This window comes from Tursiops truncatus, chromosome 4 (genome assembly GCF_011762595.2).
Source record: "Tursiops truncatus isolate mTurTru1 chromosome 4, mTurTru1.mat.Y, whole genome shotgun sequence".
In the NCBI taxonomy this organism is placed as follows: domain Eukaryota; kingdom Metazoa; phylum Chordata; class Mammalia; order Artiodactyla; family Delphinidae; genus Tursiops; species Tursiops truncatus.
Window position 1 is genome coordinate 69037527 of NC_047037.1, and position 27962 is coordinate 69065488.

Sequence of the window (27962 nt, forward strand, 5' to 3'; positions counted from 1 at the left end):
CAAATTTTATGTTATGTATCTTTTGCCACAATAAAAAATAAATTAAGAAAATGGAAGGCAACAATAAAAAAAGAAGAGAAAACACCTTCGATGGCTCCCCACTGCCTAAAGAGTATGTAAAAATTTCTTAGCCATACATTTGAAGTCTACAACACCCTCTCCTGTTACTAATGTTCTGCTCTGATCAAAATCACACTCTATTGCTCTCCTGACTCCTTGCCCACATTCGCCTGCCTACAATGTCCTCGGGTTTTATATCTTTTCGAATTTTCTGTATATTATGATATTTGACATGTTACAAAATCTCTCTCTCTTTTAAATCTATTTTTAATTGTGAAAACGGTGGTTTACATTCTATAACTAAAATTATATAAGTTTTGTGTGCACAGCATTATAGTTCTACTTCTGTATACCATACAGTGTGCCCACCACCAAAAGTTTAACTTAAGAAACCTTTCTGACGGACAGACTGCCTCCTTGGGGCTAGCCAATTCTTAGAGATAACCAGGGTCTCGGCCAACAGCATGTCTTTGATATGCAAACTAACCAGTCAGGAGTCATACCTTCTCTATCTGACCAGATTCCCCAGGAAACACTCTCTCTGACTTAATCACCCCAGCGCCAGCTACTAGACAACTAAAGACCATTCCTATAGCCCAAAGCCCACCAAAATCATTCACACTAGCCAACTGTCAGCTGTGTACCCTGCTCTGTCTTGCCCTTCCTGCAGAAACTCCTATAAAGGCCATAACCCAAGCACTCGCCTCACTCCTGCTTTGCTTCCTGATCAAAATCTGGCATTCCTCCTGGGGCCTTGCCTGGTGAGACTCTTCTGTCTAGGGGAACTGTGAGTAACATTAAACTTTTCTTTCAATGGCATCGACCTCTGCCTGTGGTCACTTAGTCACCTTTATAAATTAAGACCCAGGCAGAAAACAGCCCTTCATTTCCATCTTACCCTCTTACAGCTCTCACCTTCACGCCAGCACACGTGTATATAGACAAAAAGAATATATTCAGGAGAAGGTAGAATAAGAGGCTGATTGGGAGTAACTGGCATGGGATCAAGGATTATTTTAAGCAATACACTGCAGATGGGAAAATACAGTAAGGGATTGACTGGGGATTTATTTTAACCAAGTCTCATAGTAAGACACAGCTAAATAAACTCTTCCTTTTTTATTCATTCATTAATTCAATGAATATTTACTGAGCACTGACTGTGTGCCAGGTAACGGTCCTAGCATTAGGGATACAGTAGTAACGGTAATAAAAGTCTTAAATTTTGTTCCTTGCATGAGGGTATTGACTACAGAGGGACAGAATGCTATTTTAATTCATTGTGTTTCATAGAATATTAGAGGTGGAAGAACCTTAAAATATTCACCTATTCCGTCTCTACTCTTCCTTCTCTAAACCCTAGAATCTGAGAGCTCAAGAGATGTATCTGTCCTAGATCACACATCCAACCAGAGACAAAATGAAGTCAGGTACCCAGTACCCACATCTAATGTTTCCTGCCTCACAAGAGTGTAAAGTACCTGTGCATGATGACAATGATAATAAAAATGTCACTGAGGATAAGAATGAAACACACATACCTTGTCAAAGCAGACAAGGTTTAATTGTCCACATACATTAATCCTCTGGGGGCTAATACAAAAGATGCCTCTCTTCTTCAGCCTCCGCTGGGCATAGATAATGCCTGTGGTCAGGGCAGCAGGTAGAGCGGGAGGAACCGCAATTGTGATGACATCAAGGGCTTTCTTCACCACCTCCTCCGGAGGTTCCTGGGAAGATAAAGTCCCTCTTTAGCTATTACAGATAAATCAACCGTGAACACTTTTATGCATGAGACTTTTTTCTTCCTTTTTGTTTACTTCTTTAGGTCAAATTCCTAGAAATGATGTGAGTGGGCCAAACGTGGTTTAAAGGGTATGAACATGTTTAGGGCTCTCAATAGATTTTGCCAAAGTGCAATGAAAAAGCTTGTAACAGTTCATACTACTACCAGCGGAGAACAATGTACCAGTTTGCCATGATCTCACCAACACTGGGTTTTATTTTAAATTCCTCGTTTAACAGCTATAAAATACTACACTATTGGAATAAACATCCTCAGACTGAAGATGAAAAGACAGTGTAAGGAAAAGTCCAAGAGTAGAGGCATGCTGATATCTCAATAAACAAACTGTTTTATCGCACTAGATCTGATGGCTATTACGGAACTTGGTGATCGATTGCTTATATTGGGCATCTGGGAGTATATAAGCAGGTTTCAGTGTTTGGCTTCGCTTTCCCAGGTTTGAAAACTGCGACTTATATTAAGGTCAACATGGAGAGTATAAATTATAGATGAGTGTACGTGTGCATGTAGTAAAAGAACAAAAGCTGTTTACCCCACTGAGCACATAGACGCACAAAGTATAGATCATCCCGATGGTGGCGGTCCCTACGAGGCACAGGAGGAACCTGATGGCATCCCTGTAGAGCTTAAAATTCATCGGCTTCGGGTACAGAATAGATCTCACGAGGTCCCCCTTTGCAGTGTTGAATCCTGAAGCAGCAAACACACACCTCATACTCTCAGGATGACAAATACTACTGTTAGTGCTCTTCTAATCCTCAACACAGCTTTTGTTTTCTCTAGAGATACTTAAACAGTGCTTAAGCCCAAATGCAATTCAAGGATAATTGGCCAAATACCTAAGTGCCAGAATGGATATACCTTTGCTCTTTCAGAGCCTATTCCTCTCCGGCTTTCCTTCCTTATACTTTTAATTTCAATGCATCCCAGAGATAGGAAAGCACCATATGGGGGCAGAGCACAGCTTTTCCAAATACAGCTTCATTTTAAGGAAAGGATTTGTAAGTCTGCATGGACGTGCACACACACACACACACACACACACGCACAGAACACCCGAATTTAAATTAAATGGCCCAGTAAATACAGATGGATTCAATTTCTAATACTTTTCATCATCAAGTTTTCAGTTTCTAGTCCTGCCTGGAAAGAAGTTGAGATTCGTTCTCTGGGTTAGAATACCTAAGCTCTAGGTCCAGCTCTGTCAGTGAGCGGCTGTGTGATTCTTTTTAAACTTCACTTGAACTGTGCAGGCCCCAGCCTATTCATGTACAAAATGAGGACAGGCATCTTTGTTCTGATAATTTGATATGTGGAAATAGTTTATAAATTACAAAGCATATGAATAATAATTGCTGTCATCAATGTTATTATTTTTACTAAAAGGTATAGGCCATAGCTCAATTCACATTTTAAATATCTATATTTACATATATGGGGTCTGTCATCTAAAGACTGCTCCTTACCTAATTCATTTAAGGCACTAGACAAACTGAGCAAAAATATTTCATCAAAATAATAAAATGAAGGAGATGCTAACTAACCTGTCTGCAGGACTACTGCTTTCACGGCGCCAGAGCAAGCCCCCCTGGCCTGGATAACCTCTGTTCCACAGAAGAGGACATGCCGTTTGTAATCCGCTTCACTCTGTGTTTTCCAGGGCACAGAGCTATCCATCTTAGGTAATGGAGTTTTAGTGACCGGAATACTTTCTCCTACAGAAAACAAGCATCTCATTTTGTGAGGTGGGAGGTCTTCACTCACTTAAACATGCAAATACTAACTCATCACACAGCAGGCATTTTTTGGAGGCTGCCACATGGCAGGAACAACCCTTGGTATAGGGGATACAAGGAGAAGCATAGTTCTTGTTAAGAGGTTTGTAGTCCAGAGGGGGAGACAGCCATGGAAACAAATAAGTATAATGTCATATTATAAATACTATGAGTATTGTAAAATGAAACAGAGATGCTGAAATAGACTGGAAATAAAGATTTAGGGAATAGCAAGTTGTGGGGTCTAGGGAATGAGAGGCCATGAGAGCTATGTAGGAGCCAAAGCGTGGAAGGCCCTGCATGCACATACTTAAGTGTTTAAATGTTTTTCTATAGGCATTGGTGGCAGGAGGGAAATAGGGAGATATTTAGCTGTTTGATTCAGGAGAGTACTATGACATTTACGTACAAAGAGAGTGTACTCTGTCTGCAGTACAGGGAATGAATTGAAGTCTGATGAGGTTGGAGGCTGGATATCCAGTTGAGAAAAAAATCACAAGAGTCCTGCTTAAAGAGGACAAGGTCTGAACTATGGCAATTGGCAGTAGGAGTAGAAAAGAGGCACTGGTTTTGAGAAATAAGAAATTGAGCAGCTACAAAACTTGGGGAGATTTTTATATTGGCAGATCATAGGGACAGAGGAATTCTAAATGGCTTCCTGGTTTCTGACTTGGAAGAAAGAGCAGAGGGTAGCATTAATCATCAACACAGGGATTATAGGAGGAAGGAGGAAGGAATTGCCTTTCGGTCCCTGATTTGGAGATGCCTTGTGGAATGACCATGTCGAGACGCTTTGTAGGCAGTTAGATATTTATTTGGGTCTGGAGCTCAGGGGAGAGGCCTTGACCAGAGATATTTAGTCACAGGTCATCACCTTATAAACAATAATTAAAGCCACAGGAAAAGACAAGATTACTTAGGGTTCGAGTGAAAGGTTAGAAAAGGAAAGGTCCAGGACCCCTGAACAACATCAAAAATCAAAGAGGTGGAGGAAGAGGAGAAGTGTAGGAAGCTGAATGGTATTGTCGGTGGTAGAAGAACTTGGAGAGTCAGCACTGACTTGGAAAGTTAGAAGAGTGTTTTCAGAAGGAAGAGATGGTCAGAATGGTTAAATGCAGCAGATAGGCCAATAAGATGTGAAATTTAAAGAATCCATTGGATTTGCCAATTGGGACATTTGTGACCCTTGTCAGCACACTGGGAGGGGCAGATTTCAGTGGGTTAAGTGGCAATACAAGGTGGTGAATGAGTTGTGAAAGTAACCAAATAAAGAATAAAGCTTAGAGAATAAAGCTTATTGAAGCCCTCCACCTCCATTTGTAGAAAGGACAGTATAAGATCAGGGATATGTTCCAGTATACTAGGGCCACTTTCATTAGTAAAATTGCACTTGGCTTTGTAAAAGTCCCAGCACGAAAGGATTTTTATGTCTATGGATTCCCTAGAGAAAGGAACCTGACCTGTCACACCTGTTTTGTTTTGTTTTGTTTTGTAAGTTCACATAGGAGGGAGCTGTGTGCTCTTGTCTGCATTTAATGCCTTCCTGGTCTGCCAGGAGAAATAGACTCGATTTGGACTTTAATGGGAACCACAGTACTGTACATCAATACGTATTTATAGCCTCCAATTCCATCTCTGAAAAAGGCTTTATGATTCTTTAGCTTACAGAAAGGTAGGCACAGCATCTTCTCATAAGTGCATATGTGAGTAAGAACTTAAAGCACCATGACCTTGAGAAGTCACTTCTCTCTGAACCTCAGCTTCCATACCCATGATATGACGTCCCTCCCAGCTCCAGCATGCGATTTAAAAATGAAACACGGTTAGTCCAAAATATCCAGTGTGTATTCTGAAGTTAGCAGATTTGGCAAATCCTGCCTCAACCACTTATCAACATTTTCAAACCAAGCTAGGAAGAGCCTGGCCTTGACCAGGGTGGGGCAGGGTTGTGGGGGAGGTGTTTCAGGATTTCATTAATGGTTTTCAAACCCTCCGTGTTTTTCTGAAGATGTATTTTATAGAAAAGTACTAAACATAAAAGTCACAGGGGCTTCCCTGGTGGCGCAGTGGTTGAGAATCTGCCTGCCAATGCAGGGGACACGGGTTCGAGCCCTGGTCTGGGAAGATCCCACATGCCACGGAGCAACTAGGCCTGTGAGCCACAACTACTGAGCCTGCGTGTCTGGAGCTTGTGCTCCGCAACAAGAGAGGCCGCCACAGTGAGAGGCCCGCGCACTGCGATGAAGAGTGGCCCCCGCTCGCTGCAACTAGAGAAAGCCCTCGCACAGAAATGAAGACCCAACACAGTCAAAAATAAATAAATTAAAAAAAAAAAAAAAGTCACAGATGATTCTGAAACAGCTAATGACCTCTAAAATCTTTAAAGGTAAAATGACAGGGTTGTAATATCTAACCTAGTACTAGAAAGCAGCTTTAATTTGAACTCTCAGATCCATCCAGTGCAGGACTGTTAATAAGATTTGTGGGGATAGGAAGGTCCCACAGCAACCCCGTGCTTTGCCATTGTCATTCAGGAAAAACCTGGGAGAACCAGCAGAGGCTGTAAGCTAGGAGGTAGAACCATACCTGTCAGCATGCCTTCATCTACCACACAGCTTCCATCTATCAGGATGGCATCACACGGCATTTGCACTTTGTTCCCCGTCAAAATTAATAGATCTCCAGGTACGAGGAAGCGTGATTCCAGCTCCTGGACTCCAGCTGAAAGTGTGAGGAGACAGAGTTGAGTCAGGTTTTTTCCCACAAAAACACAGTCCAACATCTACCTAAATTGGAAATCGATGAAAAAGCAACCAGGGCATATATAAAAAGGAAGCCATTCCTCAACATTGATTTGAAATTTGCAAACTATAAGAAAAAAGGGTAATACATTATATTACATAAAATAAAAACCTTTGTGTGGCAAAAAAAAATAAATAGGCAGAGAAAAAACTAATGACAAATTCAGAGAACATGTTTGAAACTTACATTACAGACAAAAGATTAATATTCCTAATAAACAAAGAGTTTGAGAAAAAAGAGACTATAGCAAATGACTGTATAGCAAAATTGCTGGAGATGTTAACGTATAGTTCACACACACACACACACACACACACACACACACACACTACAAGTGACAGGTGTTAAACATTTGAAAAGATATTCATTCTTACTCATAATAAGAAAATTGAAAAATCTGTCCTTCCTTTCTGCCTTCTGTCCTTCTTTCCAGTCTTCCTTTACTTCTTATCTTCCTTATTCATTCCCAAAGCCCAAAGTTATAGGGGGTTAAGCAAGACAGACATCCATGCAGGGGGCTGGGTGAAGTGGGGATGGGAGTGACAGCACCTACCACATGGTGGAGCCTAAAATGGATGAATGGGTGATTACATGGCCTGGTGCAGAGTGTCAGAGCCCAGGGAGGGAGACAGGATCCCCATGGTGGCAGTGGCCTGGTGTGAGATATTGGAGTCCAAGCAGGGTGAGAAAAGCAGGATTGATACAATAACTAGATATAATGAGGCTAATGAGAGCCAGGTTTCTCACTGAAGAAAGGAAGTTACAAATAGAAATAGAAATAAAAGCAGAATGAACTCTGTGGTATTGGACTAGAATTGGAGACAAGAGTGTAAACTGATGGTTTTCAATAGAGAAATAATATAGATGTGAATGTGTATGTATATAAGAATACATGCATATGTATTTGCTTGTCTTTTTTTATATGTACATGCTCTAATTCTGTTCTCTGAGAGGGCTGAGAGCAGTGAAAACCCACTAATGATGTGCACACCTCGTGCCCAAATTTTGGTGTCTAAATTTCATTTCCCTTCAAAAAAGAACTAGGGTTCTTTAAAGAAATGGCTGATTACAATGCTGGGCCAAGAAAAGTACAAATAATATAAGGTAGAATGTCCTGCTATGCCACTAAGTAGGGAAGTTCTCAGAGAGCAATGGGGTCAGATCAAGAAGATATCAAAGCCAACTTACAGAGCTCTCGCTGCCTAAATCTGTAATAATTTGAGCATCAAAGTAATGAATAATAATAATGAACAATAACCCATCAAATAAAACAGGAGTTCATTAGTCCATAATGACATAAGTAAATGAATAAATAAGTGAGGAGAAAAGATAGCTTTTTCTTACAGTAAATTGACAATTAATTATCATAGAAGGAAAGAAAATCACCATTTGGCCATTATCAAAGCAATAATTAATCTAGCCAAGAAACATCAATGGATACTAAAACTAGGGGGTGAAAATTTGATGAGGGTTGTTTATTTATAAAGTCTCAAAGTATATGTCAACAAAATAACTATTAATTAGAAAGAGAAAAAAGTAACTGTACAATAGAGAAACCTGACAGACACCATTTAATTAAGTAGTCCAAGTTAACATCACCACTAATAGGACAAGTTTAAATTATGTACGACCTAAGAGAACATGGCATCACTTTTGTAATATTCCAGCCAAAAGAGCGTAAGCTGAATTTAACTGTAAGGGAATATCAGGCAAATCCACGTTGAGGGACATTCTACAAAATAACCAAAGTGGGAAGAGTCAAGGTCGTGAAAGTCAAGGAGAGATTAAAGAGATATGGCAAACAACAGTATTCGGTGATCTTGGGTCCTTTCTTATAAAGAACATTATTAAGACAATTACAAAATTGGAATGGGGCTGAGCATTCTTTGGTACTAATATCAATATTAACCGTCTGATAGTAATGTTTGAATTGTTGTTACATAGAAGAATGCTCGTGTCTTTGAGAAATATACACTAAAGCATGTGGGAGTCATGGAGCCACTTATTTTCAAATGGTTCAAGAAAAAAGTTATTTGATCTACTCTTGCGGCTTTTCTGTATGTTGTAAATTACTTCATAGGGAAAAAGAAAAGAAAGAAAGAAAAAGACAGAGAGAACCATACATGAAATAGCATTGCTCACCTATCTGATTAGAAAAATCTAAAAGTTTGTCAGTATATTCTGTTGGCAAGATTATGAGGAAACAGGTACTTTCACACATTTCTGGTACGAATGGAAACTGGTACCTTGTCTATGGAAAGAAATTTGGCAATATCTCTCCATCAAAAATACATATGCATTTATTATTTAACTCAGCAATTTTACTTCTCAAAATCTATGTCAGAGATAGACTGGAAAAATATGGAAAGATAAATGCACAAGGCTTTTTATTACAGCATTATTCGTTATAGTAAAAGGCTGGGAAAGAATCCTTCAACAGAGAACTTACTGAATAAACAATGGTTCCTCCATACAAGAGAGTATTACGCAGCTGAAATATGAATGAAGAATATCTATATATACTGCTCTGAAAGGGTCCCTGGGAAACATCATTAAGTATGTAGCCTACACACCAGGAAATATAAGTTAAATGTGTAGGATACACCCCTGCAAGCTAAAAAGCAGCAGTATATGTATATATCCTATTCTGTATATATACTATGTCACTATGACTATTATCTATAATTTGTATTTTTGAATGTAAAAATTTTTTAAATGATTCCTATTGAGAGTATGAGTACACAGGTACAGAAGGAAGGTTAGGAAATTGACTCTCCTGAATGTCTTTTGTTTTATGGATTTAACTTTCAAATCCTATAGATATTTTATATAGTAACTACACAAACTAACACAAAAATAAATTTGAAAAGCTAACATTAAAAGGCTAAAACAGAATCAATGAGGTGAACCTGTTGTTCACCTAGTTGTGAACATAACTGTTATTGGCATAACCATACAGAGAAGAATTATTTTGAGTGACATTAAAACATATATTTTCAAGTATAATTTGTACCTTCCTCATGGTGTATCACAAATAGGAGAAAAAAAGAACTTTAAAAAAATTCTTAAATTGTTTTTAGGAATCATATTGTTGCTGGGTGTGTTGGTTTGTTACTCTGAGATTACTATGTGTAATGGGATAAAGCAAATGAGTAATTTGTTGCTGTAATTGAGAATCAGGACTTTTGGTATGGAGAAAGGAGAACTAGAAGGACAATCAACAAAGTTAAGTTAAAAACCCTTAGTTCTAAACTTAATCTGGAAATGTCAGTATGAGCTCATAATTCACATTTATCTTTAGAATATTATTTTCTAGGTATGTCTTCTCAAAAGGCCTGGAAACAATGACTAACACCACAGAAATGAGCATTCCTAACACTCTGACTGATGTCTCTAAGTACCATATGTAAGAGGTCTTTGGAAAATTGGATGTGTCCAGGTTTGGAGCAAGAATTGTCCAAGATGAACTTGGAATAGCTTATCATACCAGAAAGCAATACAATTTTCAAAGATTACTGGGGTCATGTCAAATGAATTTGAGAGTCAACATGAAAAAGCCTGAAAGGCCAAAGATGGGCATCTTGAACAACAAGAATAAAACCTGCCGTGGATGAAAATATCCCAACCATGTTAAAATTATACATGTATAATGACACTAAAATTTTTTTTAAAGCCTTTGGAAAATGCTAAAAGATCAACCCATTATTTTGAAAGCTGGTAAATAAGGAGAAATAGTCAGATATTTATCCTGAAACAAACTGAATCTCAGGGTAATGAAATGGTTGAAGAAGCATGTCTCTCTTTATGGAAATATTCCAGTTAATGTATGAAGATGGAATATATTTTAAACTCAATGAAATAATAAATCTGGGTCATGAAGATTTACGTCTGTTAATATCACAAGAAAAAGACAAATATTATGTACCTCCTATTAGAAATACACAACACCAATTATGAAGTACTCTTGCCAAAAACTCAAGCCTCAGATCTAACCACCAATTTATAGGAAGTACAAAGAGTAGAAAATCATGTTAAATTATTCCATGAGTATGCAATCAATACACTCAAAACCGTGGAAACCACAGGATGAGCCACTTACTTTCTTCAACAAAAAATCTTCAAGGAAAAAAATAGGATGTGGAGGAGGGAAAGTGTGAATTAAAATAAACTTGAAACTTAACCAATTGCAGTATATGGACTTTATTTGGATCCTGATTTGAAAATATATATTATATATAATAAATATATATTGTATATCATATATATCATAAGTATATACACACACTTGTGATTCAATTGGTGGAAATTTGAATACTGCCTGTAGAACTGATGATTTTTTAAATTATGTTTTTGGTTTTTTTTAACACCATTTCAGAAATCTCTCTTGTTCCTCCTACTTCACTGCCCTCACTCTTATGTTTTTTTTAAAGCTGTGATAAAGGAATTAAAAAGGAGTCTTTATATTTTAGACCTATACTGAAATGTTTTCAAATGAAATTATATGATATCTGAAATAGTTTAAAAATAATCCAGGGTGAGGGAAGAAGTAGAACTGATGAAAACACATTCAGTGACTTGATAATAATTGAGTCTGGGTGATAGGTACATAGGGTTTCATTATTGTATTTTCTCCACTATTATATGTAAAATGTTTTATCATAAAAAGTTACATTTTTATGTAACTTTACATTTCAGGACATTTTTAAAAGGTAAAAATTCACTTCTAGCAAAGATATAGCAAAAAGGAGCAAATTTATCTTCCCACATGAAACAACCAAAAGTCATACAAAATATATGAAACAATGGTTTTAGACACTAAATATAAGCAACAAAAGAAATGGGAAACAAATGAAGATGCCCTGCAGCTTACTGCCTGTAGAGGGTTTCCAGGCCACTATGAAGGAGGCGGAACCCAGACAAAGTCCAGAAGACTCTTAGTTTGGAACAGACATAAAAGTCTATGGAGATTAAGGCATCTTGAGTTCACAGAACAGAATACTGGAGAGAAAGTAATTGCCCAGAGGGAGAGCCCCAAAGGCCCACAGAGGTTCCCTTTTAGTATTCAGCAGACTAGTAATCAGCACATGCATATGAGGGAACTACTAGCAAATGAACAATGGGACATTTACATTTAAAGTATCATTTAAATAGCATCAAAATATGAAATATTTAAAAATAAATCTGAGAAAGAGTGAAAAACTGTACAATGAAAACTACAAAACACTGCTGAGAGAAATCAAAGACAAATAAATGCAGATACACCATGTGTGCAGGTCACAAGACCCAAAATTGTTAACAGGTCAGTTTTCCACAAATTGATCTATAGATTCAACACAATCCCAATCAAAATCTCAACATGTTCTTTTGGTAGAAATTGACAGGCTGATTCTAAAAGTCATATGGAAATGCAAAGAGCCCAATATTGCTAAAATAATTCTGAAAGAGAACGAAGCTGGAGGACTAACATTATTCTAGTTCAAGACTTATTATAAAGCTACATTATGTGGCATTGATATAAAGACAGGCAAATAGAACAGTAGAATAGGATGAATAGGATAAGGAGTCCAGAAATAGATCCACCCATGTACAGGAAACTGATTTTTGGCAAAGATGCAGAGACAATTTAGTGGAGAGAGGACAGTCTTTTCAACATATGGTATTGGGACATTTGGATATCTGCTTGCAAAAAATGAACTTCAATCCAAAAAAAAGAAAAAGAAAAACAACTTCAAAATACAACAGAGATGAAAATGTAAAACTTAAAACTATAACACCTCTAGAAGACAACGTAGAAAATCTTGATGACCTTGGATTAGGCAAAGATGTCTTAGATATGACAAAAAACATGATCCACAAAAGAAAAACTGATAAACTGGACTTTAACAAAAGTAAAAACACCGGCCCTTTTAAAGACACTGTGAAGGGAATGAAAAGACATTATAAGTTACAGACTGGGATAAAATATTTGCAAATCGTATTGGAAAAAGGACTTGTATCCAGAATGTAGAAAGAACACTCAAAATTTAATAATAAGCAAACAGTCTAATATGGAAAAGATTTAAACAGATACCTCACCAAAGAAGATATACAAGTAGCAAAGAAGCACTTGAAAAGATGCTCAATGCCATTAGTCATCAGGAAATGCAAATTAAAACAACAATGAGATACTACCCCTCAGCTATTAAAATGGCTAAAATTAAAAAGACTGACCATACCAAGCAGTGGCAAGAATGTGGAGCAACTGGAGCTCTTACACACTGCTGGTGGGAATGTAAAAGAGCACAGCCACTTTGGAAAACAGTTTCTTTAAAAGTTAAATATTTATTTATCATATGATCCAGCCATTCCACAGTTAGGTATTTTCCCTAGAAAATAAGAAATGAAAGTGTATGTCCGTAGAAAGACTTGAACCCAAATGTTCAAGTGGCATTATTTGTAATAGCCCCTAACTGGAAATAACCCAAATTTCCATCAACAAATGAATGAATGAACAAACTGGTCTATCTGGACAATGGAATTCACTCAGAAATAAAAAGAAATAAACTATTGATGTTCTTAACAAAATGGATGAACTTCAGAATTATTATGAACTTCGATCCCCCAAAAATTAACCCAAAATATACTATAAAAGACAAAAAAATGCATACTATACAATACCATTTATAAAATATTCTAAACATGCAAAGTGGTTGCCTGAGGATGGGGATGAAATTGTGAGAAATTGAAAGGGAAGATTACAAACAGGCACAAGGCAACTTTTAGGGGGGATGGACAGTCACCTTTATTGTGGTGATAGTTTCATAAGTAGGTACACATGTCAAAACCTATCAAATTGTACACTTGGATTCAGCTTACTGTATGTCAGTTTTACCTCAATGTTTTTTTAAAAGGTGAAAAAAGTCTCCACTTCCCCACCCCTTTAAGTAAATGCACAGGAAAAGATACATATGAAGATGAGAGTAGTAGGAACAATCAGGAATACAAATTTAAATCCTTTTCTCATTTCATATGGACAACACACAGATCTAAAATGAAGTGACTTACCCTTTTTCTCACATACAGAGACTGTAATGCTATTATGTGATTCAACTAAATGGTGGAGCTTTACAGATTGCTGAAAAAGAAGAATAGAAAATTTTAAAAAGCCTTTTCTATTTGAGGATAGGTCCCAGATATTATTCAGTAAAGTGTTAGCCTTCTTTAAAGATGGAGCCAACTGAACGTACTGTTTAAAAACAAGACTGAGTAGCCTCCTACTCAACTGAAAAAGCATCCAACTTGTGGTGCTCTTCAGCCAGTGATAAGAAGTACGTGTTGTTTAATAGAAAGGAAGTTCCCAGCATGCTCTGTCCACTCAAAAGAACTTTGATCATTCAACATTTACGTTTATACCTAAATAGTTTCAAGAACCAAGCATTATTTCAGTTTGGGGTTATCCCATATCAGAGTTCCTAATCTAACTTCATAAGGAGTTTGATTGTTCCTGTTATTCCCTCATAGTATTTGCTGTTTTAATATGTGAAATATACGGGACATTGAGAGTGAATAAATAAGAGGAGACAAAAATAATAATACAATTATATTTGATTTCACATTTATTAAGAAATTATTGTGTGAAAGACCTTTTACATGGTCCTGGGGATTACAAATTCCCAATCATTTAGTGTTTTCATTTTTTTATTCTGATTTTGTCATTTAAGACTCTCCCTTAATCTCCTAGCTTCAAATCATTTACAAATCTGATTAATATGTCCTAAGAATGATGAACAGAATCATATAAGGCGAAAGAGTGTTCTCCTATTAACTTATTCTTTTATTCATTCATACATACACTCAACATTTATTGAACAACCTTTATGCTGAGAGGTTGGGGTGGAATGGTCAACAAAACATATGATTCTTAGCATCAGGAATTTACAACCTACTGGGTAAATACATTTAATCAAATAATCACACACATAAATATATCACTGCAATCAACAATAAAATGAAAACAATAAGGTGTTTTGGGAGCATATATAGCTAATGAACCAATAGAAATCTTCCCTGAAGAAGTGACATTGAATCAAATAGGTTGTTGAATCTATGTGTCTCAACTCAAAAGAGATATTTGGACTTAAAATACATATATAAATTCGAAAGTCATTAGCATATGCCTTTAGAAGTCATTAGTATATGCAGTATAAGAATAATGAAGACTCAATGTACTCACATGAAAAGACCATCAAGACAGTATTATTAATAATAATAGTAAAGCTAGGTAGGAAATAGTGTAATTATGCTCCCTCTTACATAAGAAAGGAAAACAAAATAGATGTATATTCCAAAAACATTTTTGGAAGAATGCCCAAGAAACTAAAAACTGGTTGCATAAGTGGAGGGGTGGAGGAAGAGGGAGCCTTTATGTGGTGAACATTTTCATATTGTTTTGATATGAGACACCCATTTTTTAAAAAGCCAGGTAGAGGAGGATGAACTATAAAAAGAGAATGGAAGAGCAGCTAGAGAGGTGGAGAGTGTGTTGTCACTGAAGCCAAAGGGAAAGCTCGGGAGCAGTTAACAATGCCAAATGCAACTGAGAGGTTTAGTGAAATCTACGCTGTGGAAGAAAGTATACACTGTGGGAGGGGAATCATGAAATCAGCAAGCAAAAGACCAACCACTCAGTAAAAATTAATGAGGGACATGAATACGGTTCACAGTAAAAGAAATACAAATAGCTTAAAACACGAGCAAGTGCTCAACTCACAATGGAAAACATGCTATTATAGTTATGAAATTCTATTTTCATTTATATTGGCAAAAATAAGGAAAATAAATAAACACTCTTGGGAGGAGTGTATATTGGCATTACTTGTTTAAGAGGCATTTGACAATGTCTAGTAAAAAAATATATTTAGCTTATGATTAAGCAATTTCAAATACAGAAAATTTATATCTCTTTATCAATACAGATATGTTATACACACATTTACATGTAATATAAATTATATATACTTGTGATTTATACATATTTGCAAACACACATATGTGGATGTATGAAAAGATATATACGCAAATATCCTCAATGCAGCATTGTTTTAATAGCAAAAGACTAGAAACAGCCTAAATATCCATCAGTATAAGACTGGTTTTAAAATCATGGTACATTTAGAGAAAATATATTTGTGCAGATACAGAAAGATATTTAAGATACATAGGTGAAAAATGCAAGTGCGTAACAGTGTATATAACAGTATACTTCCATTTGTATAAAACAAATAAACGCATATGTGTTTAACAGTGCTAAAAGTATATAGAACATCTGGTCCCAGTGGATGCCTCTTAAAAGGAGACCCAGACACTGAAAGAACTAAGGTGGGAGGAGTATTTACTACTCATTTACACTATTTTGTTCTTGTGAACTTTTTTTATTATGTCCATATATTACTCCTTCTATTAAGAAAAAAGACTAGCTAGTTTTAAAAAGTACTGTTTTTTTATTTTAAAACTATCTATGAGGGCTTCCCTGGTGGCGCAGTGGTTGGGAGTCTTCCTGCCGATGCAGGGGACACAGGTTTGTGCCCCGGTCCGGGAGGATCCCACATGCCGCGGAGCGCCTGGGCCCGTGAGCCATGGTCGCTGAGCCTGCGCGTCCAGAGCCTGTGCTCCGCGATGGGAGAGGCCACAACAGTGAGAGGCCCAAGTACCGCAAAAAAAAACAACAACTATCTATGAGCCTTAGGATTATAGTGGTGACCTTAGCAAGAGCTCTTTGAATGGAGTCATAAGAGAGGAAGCCAGCTCCATATAGATGAGAAATGAAAGGCAGATGAGTAAATGAAGAGAGATGCATAATGAGCTTGAGAAGTTCTGCCGTCAAAGGGAGAAAAGAGGTAGAATAGTAGCTGAAGTTTGAAGCATGGTCAAAAGAAGGGATTTTTTTCATTTGTTTCTGTTTTGTTTTGTTTTGTTTTTAAGTTGGGAGAAACTTGAGCATGTTTAAATGCTGATAGGAAGGCTGTTAGGGAGAGGGAATGAGGAAAAGAGTCATTCACTGACCCCATAAGCATGCTGAGAAGGTGTAAAGGATGCTATCAAAAGCACAAGCAGAGGGCACCGCCGCCTCTGTAATGAGAGATCAGGTCAGGAGGGAGGTGGAGACAAAAGTCATCTGGCAGTAGGAGGGTGCGGAACTGAGCAAATTCCGATTTTATGATTTCTATCTTTGTGGGAAAAAAAAAAGCAATGAGATAGATTATCAGCTGAATTAGAGGAAAAGTGGAATGTGGGCAGTTAGGCATCTCAGAAACTTGAAGGAAGATTTGGTTTAAGAACTTAATTCCAGAGAATGGGAGAGCACATTGACCAGAGACATATAGAAAGCTTGTGCAGATGAGGTCGGTATTCATGGATTTATAGCACAATCAACCAACGTGTACCGTGTGATTTTTTTCCTGGCAGTGCCTAGATCCCCTTGTGTAGGCATAAAGAAAGCCAAGAGTTGGACTGGGGTTTTGACAAATGATTACCAACCAAACATAAAGGACAAAGATATTAAACACTCCTTATTAAATATTAAAGACTCCTCCACCTTCACCCCTTTTCCACCATCTTCAAGACCCATCAGTAGTCTCTACACATATTTTTTCACTTATTCACAATTCATAAATATTTGCATTTTCTTCTCAATAATCAGCTTTAGTAAGCTAAAGATAGGGAAAAAATAACTTGAAAGGTTAGGGATTGGGATGGGAAGGAAAGGAAAGAACTAGAATTTGTTGAGCATCAGCTATTGTGCTAGATATTTACAAACGTGGTCTCATTTGTTATGGAGTGGGCAATGACTATTTTCCGATTATACGCTTTTCAAACCAAGTTTCAACAAAGTCACTACTCTTTCTTTCTCAGACCATACGACTGGTGGAAAAACTCACCTCTCTGAGATCATATACGGTCAAAGCGATGGAAATGATCGACATGATTACGATAGCAAAAGCATACTCCTTATAGTCTTCGCTAAACCACAGACAGACACTGAAGAGCTGAAATATGTAAAATGGATTTAAAACCTGTTGGCAGCATAAAAACAGGAAGACAAGGGAGATATTTAGGTTTTATACTTAGCTATTCATTGACTTGTTTGTTATCATAATCGTCTCCATGACAAATCGTCCCACCCAATATTCTTATTATATTTATGCAGCAATTACTATGTGCCAGATACTGTACTAAGCAACTTTACCTGAATTTACTCATTTAATTCCCATAATTATCTTATTATCCAGAAGTTATTAGTTATCTCCATTGTAAAGATGAAGAAACTGGGCCTTATATCTTGAGAAACTTGCCCAAGGTCACAGAGCCACAACTGTTACAGACCAGGACTTGAACCCAGGCAATCTGGCCCCAGTGCCCTTACTTTTAATCACCACTGCACCTTATAATTTACAAAGTATTGTCTCATGTATCACCATGTTGACCATCACAACAGTTGTGTGAGGAGTAGATATTATCATGTCCAGTTTACATTGAGTGGCCTTCAGAACCTGACCTACTGGTCAGGTTTACAAAGTTAAAATGCTTTCTAGTTGTTCTTCTCTATGACACAACATTGCTATATCTGAAGCCATTAAAGTACTTTAGATTAATGTACGAGTTGAAGACTAAATTTTCTCATAAATAGAGAGCCAAGCTGAAAGGAATAATCTAGATAATTGAGCATCTAGAACACTAGGGGAGAAAGCAGAGATTAACTCCAACAGTTGTAATCCTGCCTGGGATAAAAACATTTTGTGCCCTTACTCAAATTCCCTCTAGTTGATTCCCATCTTTCTAAAATAGGAACAGTTATCTTTGCCTCTGGTTAGGGAACAAGCCCACAGAAACTTTTCTTATCAGCTTCTTCTGCTCTGTTTCATGACTTAAAACTTGCTAGAAATATTGAGAAAGTAGCTGGAGTTTAGTAAGTCTTTTTTAAGTCAAGGAGGAGTGGAGGTACCATGCAGGAGAGGACCCAGAGTACAGCTGTAAGGTTGTAGGTATCATAATAATCACGGTAAAATGAAAAATGAGCCCAGTGATAGAGTCCAACAGAAAAAATTCAATGTAGTAAATTATGGTCAAATCTTTCTTTCCCTCCCACACACACATTGAGATCAGTAGAACTAATAAGGCTGAACAGATGTTTTCTTCCTACAGTTTTGGATGCTAAGGCAATTGTATATGTTGCCCATAAGAAAGGGATTGAGTTGTTTAAGTTTTAATTATTATTTTAGTTTCACAAAGATGAGACGGGATAAAAAGTATAGGATTAAGAAAGAAAGAAAGAAAGGAAACCCTGTGTTCATCTAGTCATTAAAGGATAAACAGACACACGAACATCATATCTTATGCTGTAACAGGAAATGTGTGTGCAAAAATGGACCACAAGAAACAATAGAGATATGAATATGCTTTGCATTCTTTTAAAATAGCCCAAATTACAGTTACTATTAACAAGTAGCATTCTTGATCATTTGACTAAAATCTAACCTTTTTATTTTCTAGCCAGCATCAAGAGAAAATACTGATTACCTCCTTGATGAGCAGTTTCCAGATGGGTGTGATTTCAACATCGATAGTATTTGGCCCACATATTAACCTCCTATAGGGAGAGATCACAGCCTACTCAGTTACCCATTCAAAAAAAAGACTATTCCATGTTCACTTTCCCACTTGTGGGATCAACATATGCCTCCCTTATTACATAACATCACCATCTTTCTCAAAATAACTGGAGAGGGGGAGGGTTTTCAGGTGTAAAACCAATAAGCATGATCATTTATTGAATTAAATATTTCCCTGATGGTAATTTGGGTATTTAATTTTAGTCATTTTTCCATTCAAGTAGTTTCAGGATTAGCACTCTCTCAACTCTGTCTCTCCCGAACTCTTGGCTCCATGGATGTGAGACGGAGGGCTCATTACAGGGGAACAGTTTTACTGATAAGGAATACTGGGCCTACTTTTCCTCCTCCTATTCAGTGCTGGGAAGCTGCAGAATTTGTTTTAATGTGAGTGAAAAGGTGCTGAACTCTCAAAAATAGCTCCACAGTTATAACGCCCTTTAATTGAAAACTCAGAGATGTGTTTCTTTGATTACACAGAGCAACGACACTCTATGAGTTATCTTGCTGTTGGGAATGCTAAACACTTTCTCTGTGCCTTCTACGTAGATGCTCAGACCAAAGAGCTTAACAGAATGTAAATACTACAGCAGTGCTTCTCAAACTTTAATGTTTATACAGACAGCCTTGTGGTCTTGCGAATGGGAAGGTTCTGATTCAATAAGGATGAGATGTGACCTGAGATTCTGCATTTCTAACAAGCACCCATGGTGATGCTGCACTCTGAGTCCATTCAAAGTACCACCGAAGCTCCACCCCAACATGGGGTGGAGGGGAACGCAGTAATCATAGAAACTTAGAACTAGCAAGGTGTTTATAGAGTTCTCCTCCCCTTTTTAACAGTTAGGAAACTGAAGCCCATAAAGGAGAAGCCATTTGCTCAAAGCCACACAGTGAATCAGTGACAGACTCTTGGCATTCAACCCAACGCCCTTCCCAAATCTCGCTCCTCTGCCCAGTAGCTTATTTAGAATTGTGGAGCTACAAGTCTTGCATGATATTCTTCTGCTGCTCTACAATTATTATTTAACTATGCTGTCATAGTATAACACATATATCCTGATCACAGTCAAAACTGGTTCAACCTTATTATTATAGTAACCTTGAGGAACATTATGCAGAGTAGAAAGACAACTAAGCCTATAGTCAGAGATGCACTTCTTCCTCTATCACTTCCATCTGTGTGACCTAGTTCAGGCCACTAAACCTCTCTGAGTCTCAGATTTTTCATCTGTTATACTGAGATGATGAGGATGTCTGTTCTAACTTCCCCACAAGGTTGCTCCGTTGAAGTGAGATAATGCATACAAAAGCATTTAATTTAATAATACTAAATAGAGCATTACAACATATTCTGATGTTGACCAGTTAAGATAACCGTTTCCTGGGCTCTCTTTTTCACTAACTGGTGACAGTCGTTCTGAGCTGGTGTAGATAAAAGTATACGTGGTACCTAATCTCTTGTTCTTCTGTTGTTAGACCTGATCCAAACTTTACATGTATCTTGGCAGAACTGAGCCAGTCTTCCAAAGAGCTAAAATAATAACAATGAGAAAGACATACTGAGCAAAATATTTTTGAAATAATATTTTTCTTTTCAGATGCAATTGCTCAAACAACTTACCCAATTTTCTGGAACTGTCCTTCTAAGTTGTTCCAAACATATCTTATTTTCTGGACTTTTATGCATCTCACCTGCAATGGAAAACTACTAAGAAATCTCCAGTTTAAGGATCAGCAAATACATAGTTCAGTGACTAAAGAAGCATTCGTGGAAGAAGCAAAGATAGAGCCCTAGTATACTTATTTAAGATTTATCCTTTCCTAACGAATCCTATCCTTGGCTACTACACAAATGGCATTCTTTATTAGAAATCATCATTCAAGCAATGTGTATCATGGGCCTACTACACGGATGAGTATATAAGTAAAACTCACCCTCTGTGTTCCACTACTTGATAACCAAACAAGGGAAGAAAATATGTTATGAAAGGGAAAACTATACCATACAGTCAAATTATGCATGTGTCAAAGAAATGAAAACATAATAAAGAAAAAATTATAGTATTGAAATGCCGTAGAAATACAGAGAGTTTAGATGACAGAAGGTATCATGGAGAAGAAGAATCTGAGCTGCATCCTTAAAGGATTGGAAGAATTTTGCTCAGGTGAGAAGGGAAGAAGGCATTTCAAAGAGATTATACACAATTTAGTTGTGAGGGAGGGGTAAGTGAAGGGAGCCTATTTGACAGCAGAATGGAGAATGAGGCTGGAAGGATAAATAAAGACCAGATGATGCATCCTTAAATGCTAGCGTGAGTATTTAGAACTTTTCTTTTGGAAGCAACGGATTTGCAAAGTAACCTATGGAAGAGACACCGAAGACACAGTCTAAAAGATTAGACTGGCAGCAGGTTCTAGAAGACAGTGAGATGGCTAGTGCAAGAAAATGAACTCTACAACATCTGAGGGTGTTGGCAATGGAAAGAAAGGTTAATGCTTATGACGTAATGCCTTCTTGTTTTTGATTTCTTTAAGCAACTTTACATATAAATCTGAACTTCCATTAACAGGTGACCTAATTAAGTACAAAGAGAAATGGTAAGACTGTCATATTGTTATGGAGCAACATATGAGCAACAATGAGGTTATAACCTCATCTTGCCCATTGGAATCAACTGGGGAGTTTTAAAGAATACTGATGACTGGGTCCCACTCCCAGAGAGATTCTGATTTCCTTTGTCTGGGGTACAGCCTGGGCATAAATAGTTTTAAACTTCCTCAGGTAATTCTAATGTGCAGCCAAAGTTGAGAAACAGTGTCCAAGACTTCCTTCTATAGCTACTCTTATCATTGTGTCCTTGAGAAATTCAATGAAATTTCTCTGCACCTCAATTTTCCCATGAATAAATTAAGGCAATTGGCCAGATCATTTCTAAGTTCCACTGCAACTCCTCTGAATATGTTCTATACCTATGAGTATTACAGTCAGTATAAACATTAGATAAAATCTAAAACTTGGAAGAGCATATAGTTGGTACATAACAAGTGCTCGACACATTTTTTATTAAATAAATAAATGAGTGCTTTTCACAACCACATGTCAACTAGAAATAGAATTATTTTTCTTTTTTATAAATTGAAGTATAGTTAATTTACAATGTTGTGTTAATTTCTGCTGTACAGCAAATTGATTCAATTATACTGTATATACTTTCTTTTTAATATTCTTTTCCATTATGGTTTATCACAGGATATTGAATTTAGTTCCCTGTACTATACCGTAGGACCTTGTTGTTTATCCATTCTATATATGCTAGTTTGCATCTGTTAACCCCAAACTCTGACTCCATCCCTGACCCCTTGGCAACCACAATAGAAATAGAGTTTAAATCCCTAAGCTCCAAGACCTGGGTTACTTCAAATGACTTTTAACCTTGTCCAATAAATATATGCATGTAAACTTACTGTGGTAGTCATTTAATGATGTATGTAAATCAAATCATTATACTGTACATCTTAAACTTATACAGTGCTCAGTGCTGTGTGTCAATTATATCTCAATAAAACTAGAAGAAAAAAAATATATGTGTATGTGTGCACACATTCATAGTTACCAAGTGAGCGTATTAAATACTGTATTTTTTATTTTACAGAATGGATTTATTTCAGTGTGTTGGCTTCAAAATAATATTAAAAGAAATCCTATCTTCCAATTGACTTTCAGTATAAAATTGGAGTGAATTGCCACTGGGAACAATTCTTGCTTCACAAGTTACAAGTTAAGGTGAGGAAACATGACCAGCTTGGGGTGTGTTAGCTGTCATGGCCCATCTTGGAGAAGCCCACAAACCTACAGCCCGTGCTCCGCAACAAGAGAAGCCCCTGCAATAAGAAGTCCACTCAACAAAACAAAGAGTAGCCCCTGCTCACCGCAACTAGAGAAAGCACATGCGCAGCAACGAAAACCCAACACAGCCAAAAAATAAAATAAATTAATTAAAAAAAAAAAAAGAAACAGGGCTGGAAATTGAACTTGAGCCCCTCTAGCCCCCAAGTCTAGTCTCTGAAGGATCTAATAGTCAAGCTAGTCTCAGAAGACGGTCTGAAAATCCCATAACTTCCAGTATTCAAATTGTATAAAGTGAGGGTTGCTTACTTTATTAATTCTGTAAGTTCAGAAATTCAAGTTAGAAAAAATGTAAAAGACAAACGATGGTAGAATGTGAGACCCCTGCTCAGTTAGAGAACCTAGATCAATAGGCTGTGAGAAAGTTATATAACATAATAGATACAAACAGCAGATGAAGGCAGCAATAATGAGGAATAAAGAGGTTACTGGTAAGTTTTATGTCAGGCCAGAAAATGGAAAATCCCATTATCTCCTGACAATTTCTGAAGCTATTCTTCACAGAGTGAGAAGAATGACTCCATCATACACCTTTTAAATATCTTTGAGATTCCCCAAGCAAGAAACACCTCTGCCTGGAGTTTCTCAGCTTCCCTCATCATGTCCAGAGACTCTGAAAGCTGATAAGAAGATGTTAAGCATAATATTTGCAAAGGGTGCAGTTTATTTGCCCATTGCCTGGAACTTCAGACCAGGAAACAGTAATTAGGAAATCAGGGATCAGCTGTGGGGTGATTTTCATCTTTCCGCTCAGAACCAGAAATTGTTCCAATCCTCAGGCATCCCACTCTTCATTTCTGTTTAACAGGTTAAGCCATGGGTTTCACTTTTGCATGTAATCCTACAAAATAGCCCTTGGAGTCCCCTCTTAGCCTACATTTGCTGCAGTCTCCAAACTCCCCCTATGTGGTCCTGAACGGTTATCATTTTGGTATTGTGTTATTGCTGTCATTGTCATCATTGTTGCTGTGGCTAAGCCTGTGACGTATCTTCCAATTTTAATAAAAGTTTCAGTCCTTTATATAAATATAGCTCATTATCACTCACAAATCACCTTATTATTCTTCTTTTCATTTTAGTTTCATGACAGCCCTGAGAAACAGGCAGAGAAGGCATTACTACTCTTGTTTTATAAATAAGAAACTCAAGGCCCAGGGAGGCAGTAACCAACCAAACTCCCTATGCTGTATGCTGGTAAACAAAGATATCAAGCCTGGGTGCCAGAACTTTCCATTTCAAGACCTCTGCCCTTTCCTCACATTTTGTTTGTTTATTTGAACATTTCTCCATTTGTCTGTCCACTTATTTGTTTGATGCAATAAAAGATGGTGGAGGTCAAAAATATTCTGAGGCCATGTCCATAGGCTGATTTGCGTTGTCTATCCTCAGGTGAATGGCCATCTAAAAAAATTAAGCAATCTGTTGGTTGGGTGCTTCATCTCTTTTGATTTTGTTTATTTTGGCAGTTAAGACAACTGGGTGATAACAATTGACAGAAAAGAAACTGCTCAGCAATTGACTTTTATTATTTTAAAAAGTTGACCTTGAGCTTCCCTGGTGGCACAGTGGTTGAGAGTCCACCTGCCGATGCAGGGGACATGGGTTCGTGCCCCGGTCCGGGAGGATCCCACATGCCATGGAGCGGCTAGGCCCATGAGCCATGGCCACTGAGCCTGCGCATCCGGAGCCTGTGCTCCGCAACGGGAAAGGCCACAACAGTGAGAGGCCCGCGTACCGCCAAAAAAAAAATAATAATTGACCTTGAGCTCATAAAACCAATTTAAACAGTTGTCTACACATATATAGATTGAAGAGAAAGCAGTCTGTGTTATAAAATATGTTTTTAATATGAATGTTAACTAGTCATAATCCAAGTAATACTAATTTAATATGATGGGAAAGGAGTAAACCAAACACATTTGAATGATAATATCATTTTACAAACATAAACTACGTAGAACATTTGGGGGGGGGTTACCTTTACCGTAAGACAAGCCCTGCTGCATAGATTATAATATAGGGCATGATGCTACTAACAGTTAATATGCACTGAGCATCTACTATATACCTGCCACCATACTGATTTTTGTATTTCTTAATTTACTGAATTTTATCAACTAATATTAGAGGTAGGCAATATCATCATTTTATACATGAGAAAATTGAGGCTCAGCAGAGTTTAGTAACTGACCCAAGGCTGCACAGTTTTGAGGGATGAAGCTGAGATCTGAATTGAGCTCTGTCTGGCTCCAAAATCCATGTTCTTTATAATGTCCTATACTGTCAGTTAAATATTGTCACAGTGGAGGATCAATCGAAGAAGAAGATATAACAATTATAAATATATATGCACCCAACATAGGAGCACCTCAATACATAAGGAAAAGGTTAACAGCTATAAAAGAGGAAATTGATAGTAACACAAAAATAGTGGGGGACTTCAACACTTCACTTACACCAATGGACAGATCATCCAGACAGAAAGTTAATAAGGAAACAGAAGTTTTAAATGACACAATAGACCAGATAGATTTCATTGATATTTACAGGACATTCCATCCAAAAACAGCAGATTATACTTTCTTCTCAAGTGCACAAGGAACATTCTCCAGGATAGATCACATCTTGGGTCACAAATCAAGCCTCGGTAAATTTAAGAAAATTGAAATTATATCAAGCATTTTTTCTGACCACAATGCTATGAGATTAGAAATAAATTACAGGGAAAAAAATGTAAAAAACACAAATACACGGAGGCTAAAAAATATGTTACTAAACAACCAAGAGATCACTGAAGAAATCAAAGGGAAAATCAAACAATACCTAGAGACAAATGACAACGAAAACATGACAAACCAAAACCTATGCAATGGAGCAAAAGCAGTTCTAAGAGGGAAGTTTATAGCAATACAATCTTACCTCAAGAAACAAGAAAAATCTCAAACAAACATCCTAAAGTTACACCTAAAAGAACTAGAGAAAGAAGAACAAACAAAACCCAAAGTTAGTAGAAGGAAAGAAACAGTAAACATGAGAGTAGAAATAAATGAAATAAAAACAAGAAAACAATAGCAAAGATCATTAAAACTAAAGCTGGTTCTTTGAGAAGATAAACAAAATTGATAAACCTTTATCCAGATGCATCAAGAAAAAGAGGGAGAGGACTCAAATCAGTAAAATTAAAAATGAAAAAGGAGAAGTTACAACAGACACCGCACAAATACAAAGCATCCTAAGAGACTACTACAAGCAACTTTATGCCAATAAAATGGACAACCTGGAAGAAATGGACAAATTCTTAGAAAGGTAAAAGCTTCCAAGACTGAACCTAGAAGAAATAGAAAATATGAACAGACCAATCACAAGTAATGAAATTGAAACTGTGATTTAAAATCTTCCACCAAACAAAAGTCCAGGACCAGATGGCTCCACAGTTGAATTCTATCAAACATTTAGAGAAGAGCTAAAACCCATCCTTCTCAAAACTCTTGCAAAAAATTGCAGAGGAAGGAACACTCCCAAACTTATTCTATGAGGCCACCACCACCTAGATACCAAAACCAGACAAAGATAATACAATAAAAGAAAATTACAGACCAATATCACTGAATATAGATGCAAAAATCCTCAACAAAATACTAGCAAACAGAATCCAACAACACATTAAAAGGATCATACACCATGATCAAGTGGGATTTATCCCAGGGATGCAAGGATTCTTCAAAATACGCAAATCAATTAACGTGATACACCATATTAACAAACTGAAGAATAAAAACCATATGATCATCTCAATAGATGCAGAAAAAGCTTTTGACAAAATTCAACACCCATTTATGATAAAAACTCTCCAGAAAGTAGTCATAGAGGGAACCTGCCTCAACATAATAAAGGCCATATACAACAAACCCACAGCAAACGTCATTCTCAGTGGTGAAAAACTGAAAGCTTTTCCTCTAACATCAGGAACAAGACAAGGATGTCCATTCTCACCACTCATATTCACATAGTTTTGGAAGTCCTAGCCGTGGCAATCAGAGAAGCAAAAGAAATAAAAGGAATACATATGGAAAAGAAGAAGTAAAACTGTCACTGTTCGCAGATGACATGATACTATACATAGATAATCCTAAAGATGTCACCAGAAAACTACTAGAGCTAATCAATGAATTTGGTAAAGTTGCAGGATACAAAATTAATGCACAGAAATCCCTTGCATTTCTATACGCTAACAAGGAATGATAAGAAAGAGAAATTAAGGAAACAATCCCATTCACCACTGCAACAAAAAGAATAAAATACCTGCGAATAAACCTACCTAAGGAGGTAAAAGACCTGTACTCAGAAAACTATAAGACAATGATGAAAGAAATCAAAGATGACAGAAACAGATGGAGAGATATACCATGTTCTCAGATTGGAAGAATCAATATTGTGAAAATGACTATACTACCCAAAGCAATCTACAGATTCTATGCAATCCCTATCAAATTACCAATGGTATTTTTTACAGAACTAGAACAAAATATCTTAAAATTTATATGGAGACACAAAAGACCCCGAATAGCCAAAGCAATCTTAAGGGAAAAAAACAGAGCTGGAGGAATCAGACTCCCTGACTTCAGACTATACTCCAAAGCTACAGTAAGCAAGACAATATGGTACTGGCACAAAAACAGAAATATAGATCAATGGAACAGGACAGAAAGCCCAGAGATAAACCCATGTATATATGGTCAACTAATCTATGATAAAGGAGTCAAGGATATACAATAGAGAAAAGACATTCTCTTCAATAAGTGGTGCTGGGAAAACTGGACAGTTACATGTAAAAGATTGAAATTAGAACACTCCCTAACATCATACACAAAAATAAACTGAAAATGGATTAAAGACCTAAATGTAAGGCCAGGCACTATAAAATTCTTACAGGAAAACATAAGAAGAACACTCTTTGACAT

General features: G+C 37.0%; 1 protein-coding gene across 1 annotated transcript in view; it reads right to left on the reverse strand.

Moving 5' to 3' along the window:
* The window catches only part of ATP13A4 (ATPase 13A4), a 145038-nt gene that overhangs the window by 46066 nt on the left and 71010 nt on the right, over positions 1-27962 (reverse strand). Inside the window, exons 4-12 of the mRNA XM_019923232.2 lie at positions 20716-20786; positions 20545-20625; positions 19000-19069; positions 17361-17495; positions 13489-13558; positions 6229-6363; positions 3412-3582; positions 2400-2557; positions 1602-1790 (exon numbers count right to left, since the gene is read on the reverse strand). Of these exons, the coding sequence (XP_019778791.2) occupies positions 1602-1790; positions 2400-2557; positions 3412-3582; positions 6229-6363; positions 13489-13558; positions 17361-17495; positions 19000-19069; positions 20545-20625; positions 20716-20786 (1080 nt within the window). The remainder of the gene's footprint in view (positions 1-1601; positions 1791-2399; positions 2558-3411; positions 3583-6228; positions 6364-13488; positions 13559-17360; positions 17496-18999; positions 19070-20544; positions 20626-20715; positions 20787-27962) is intronic.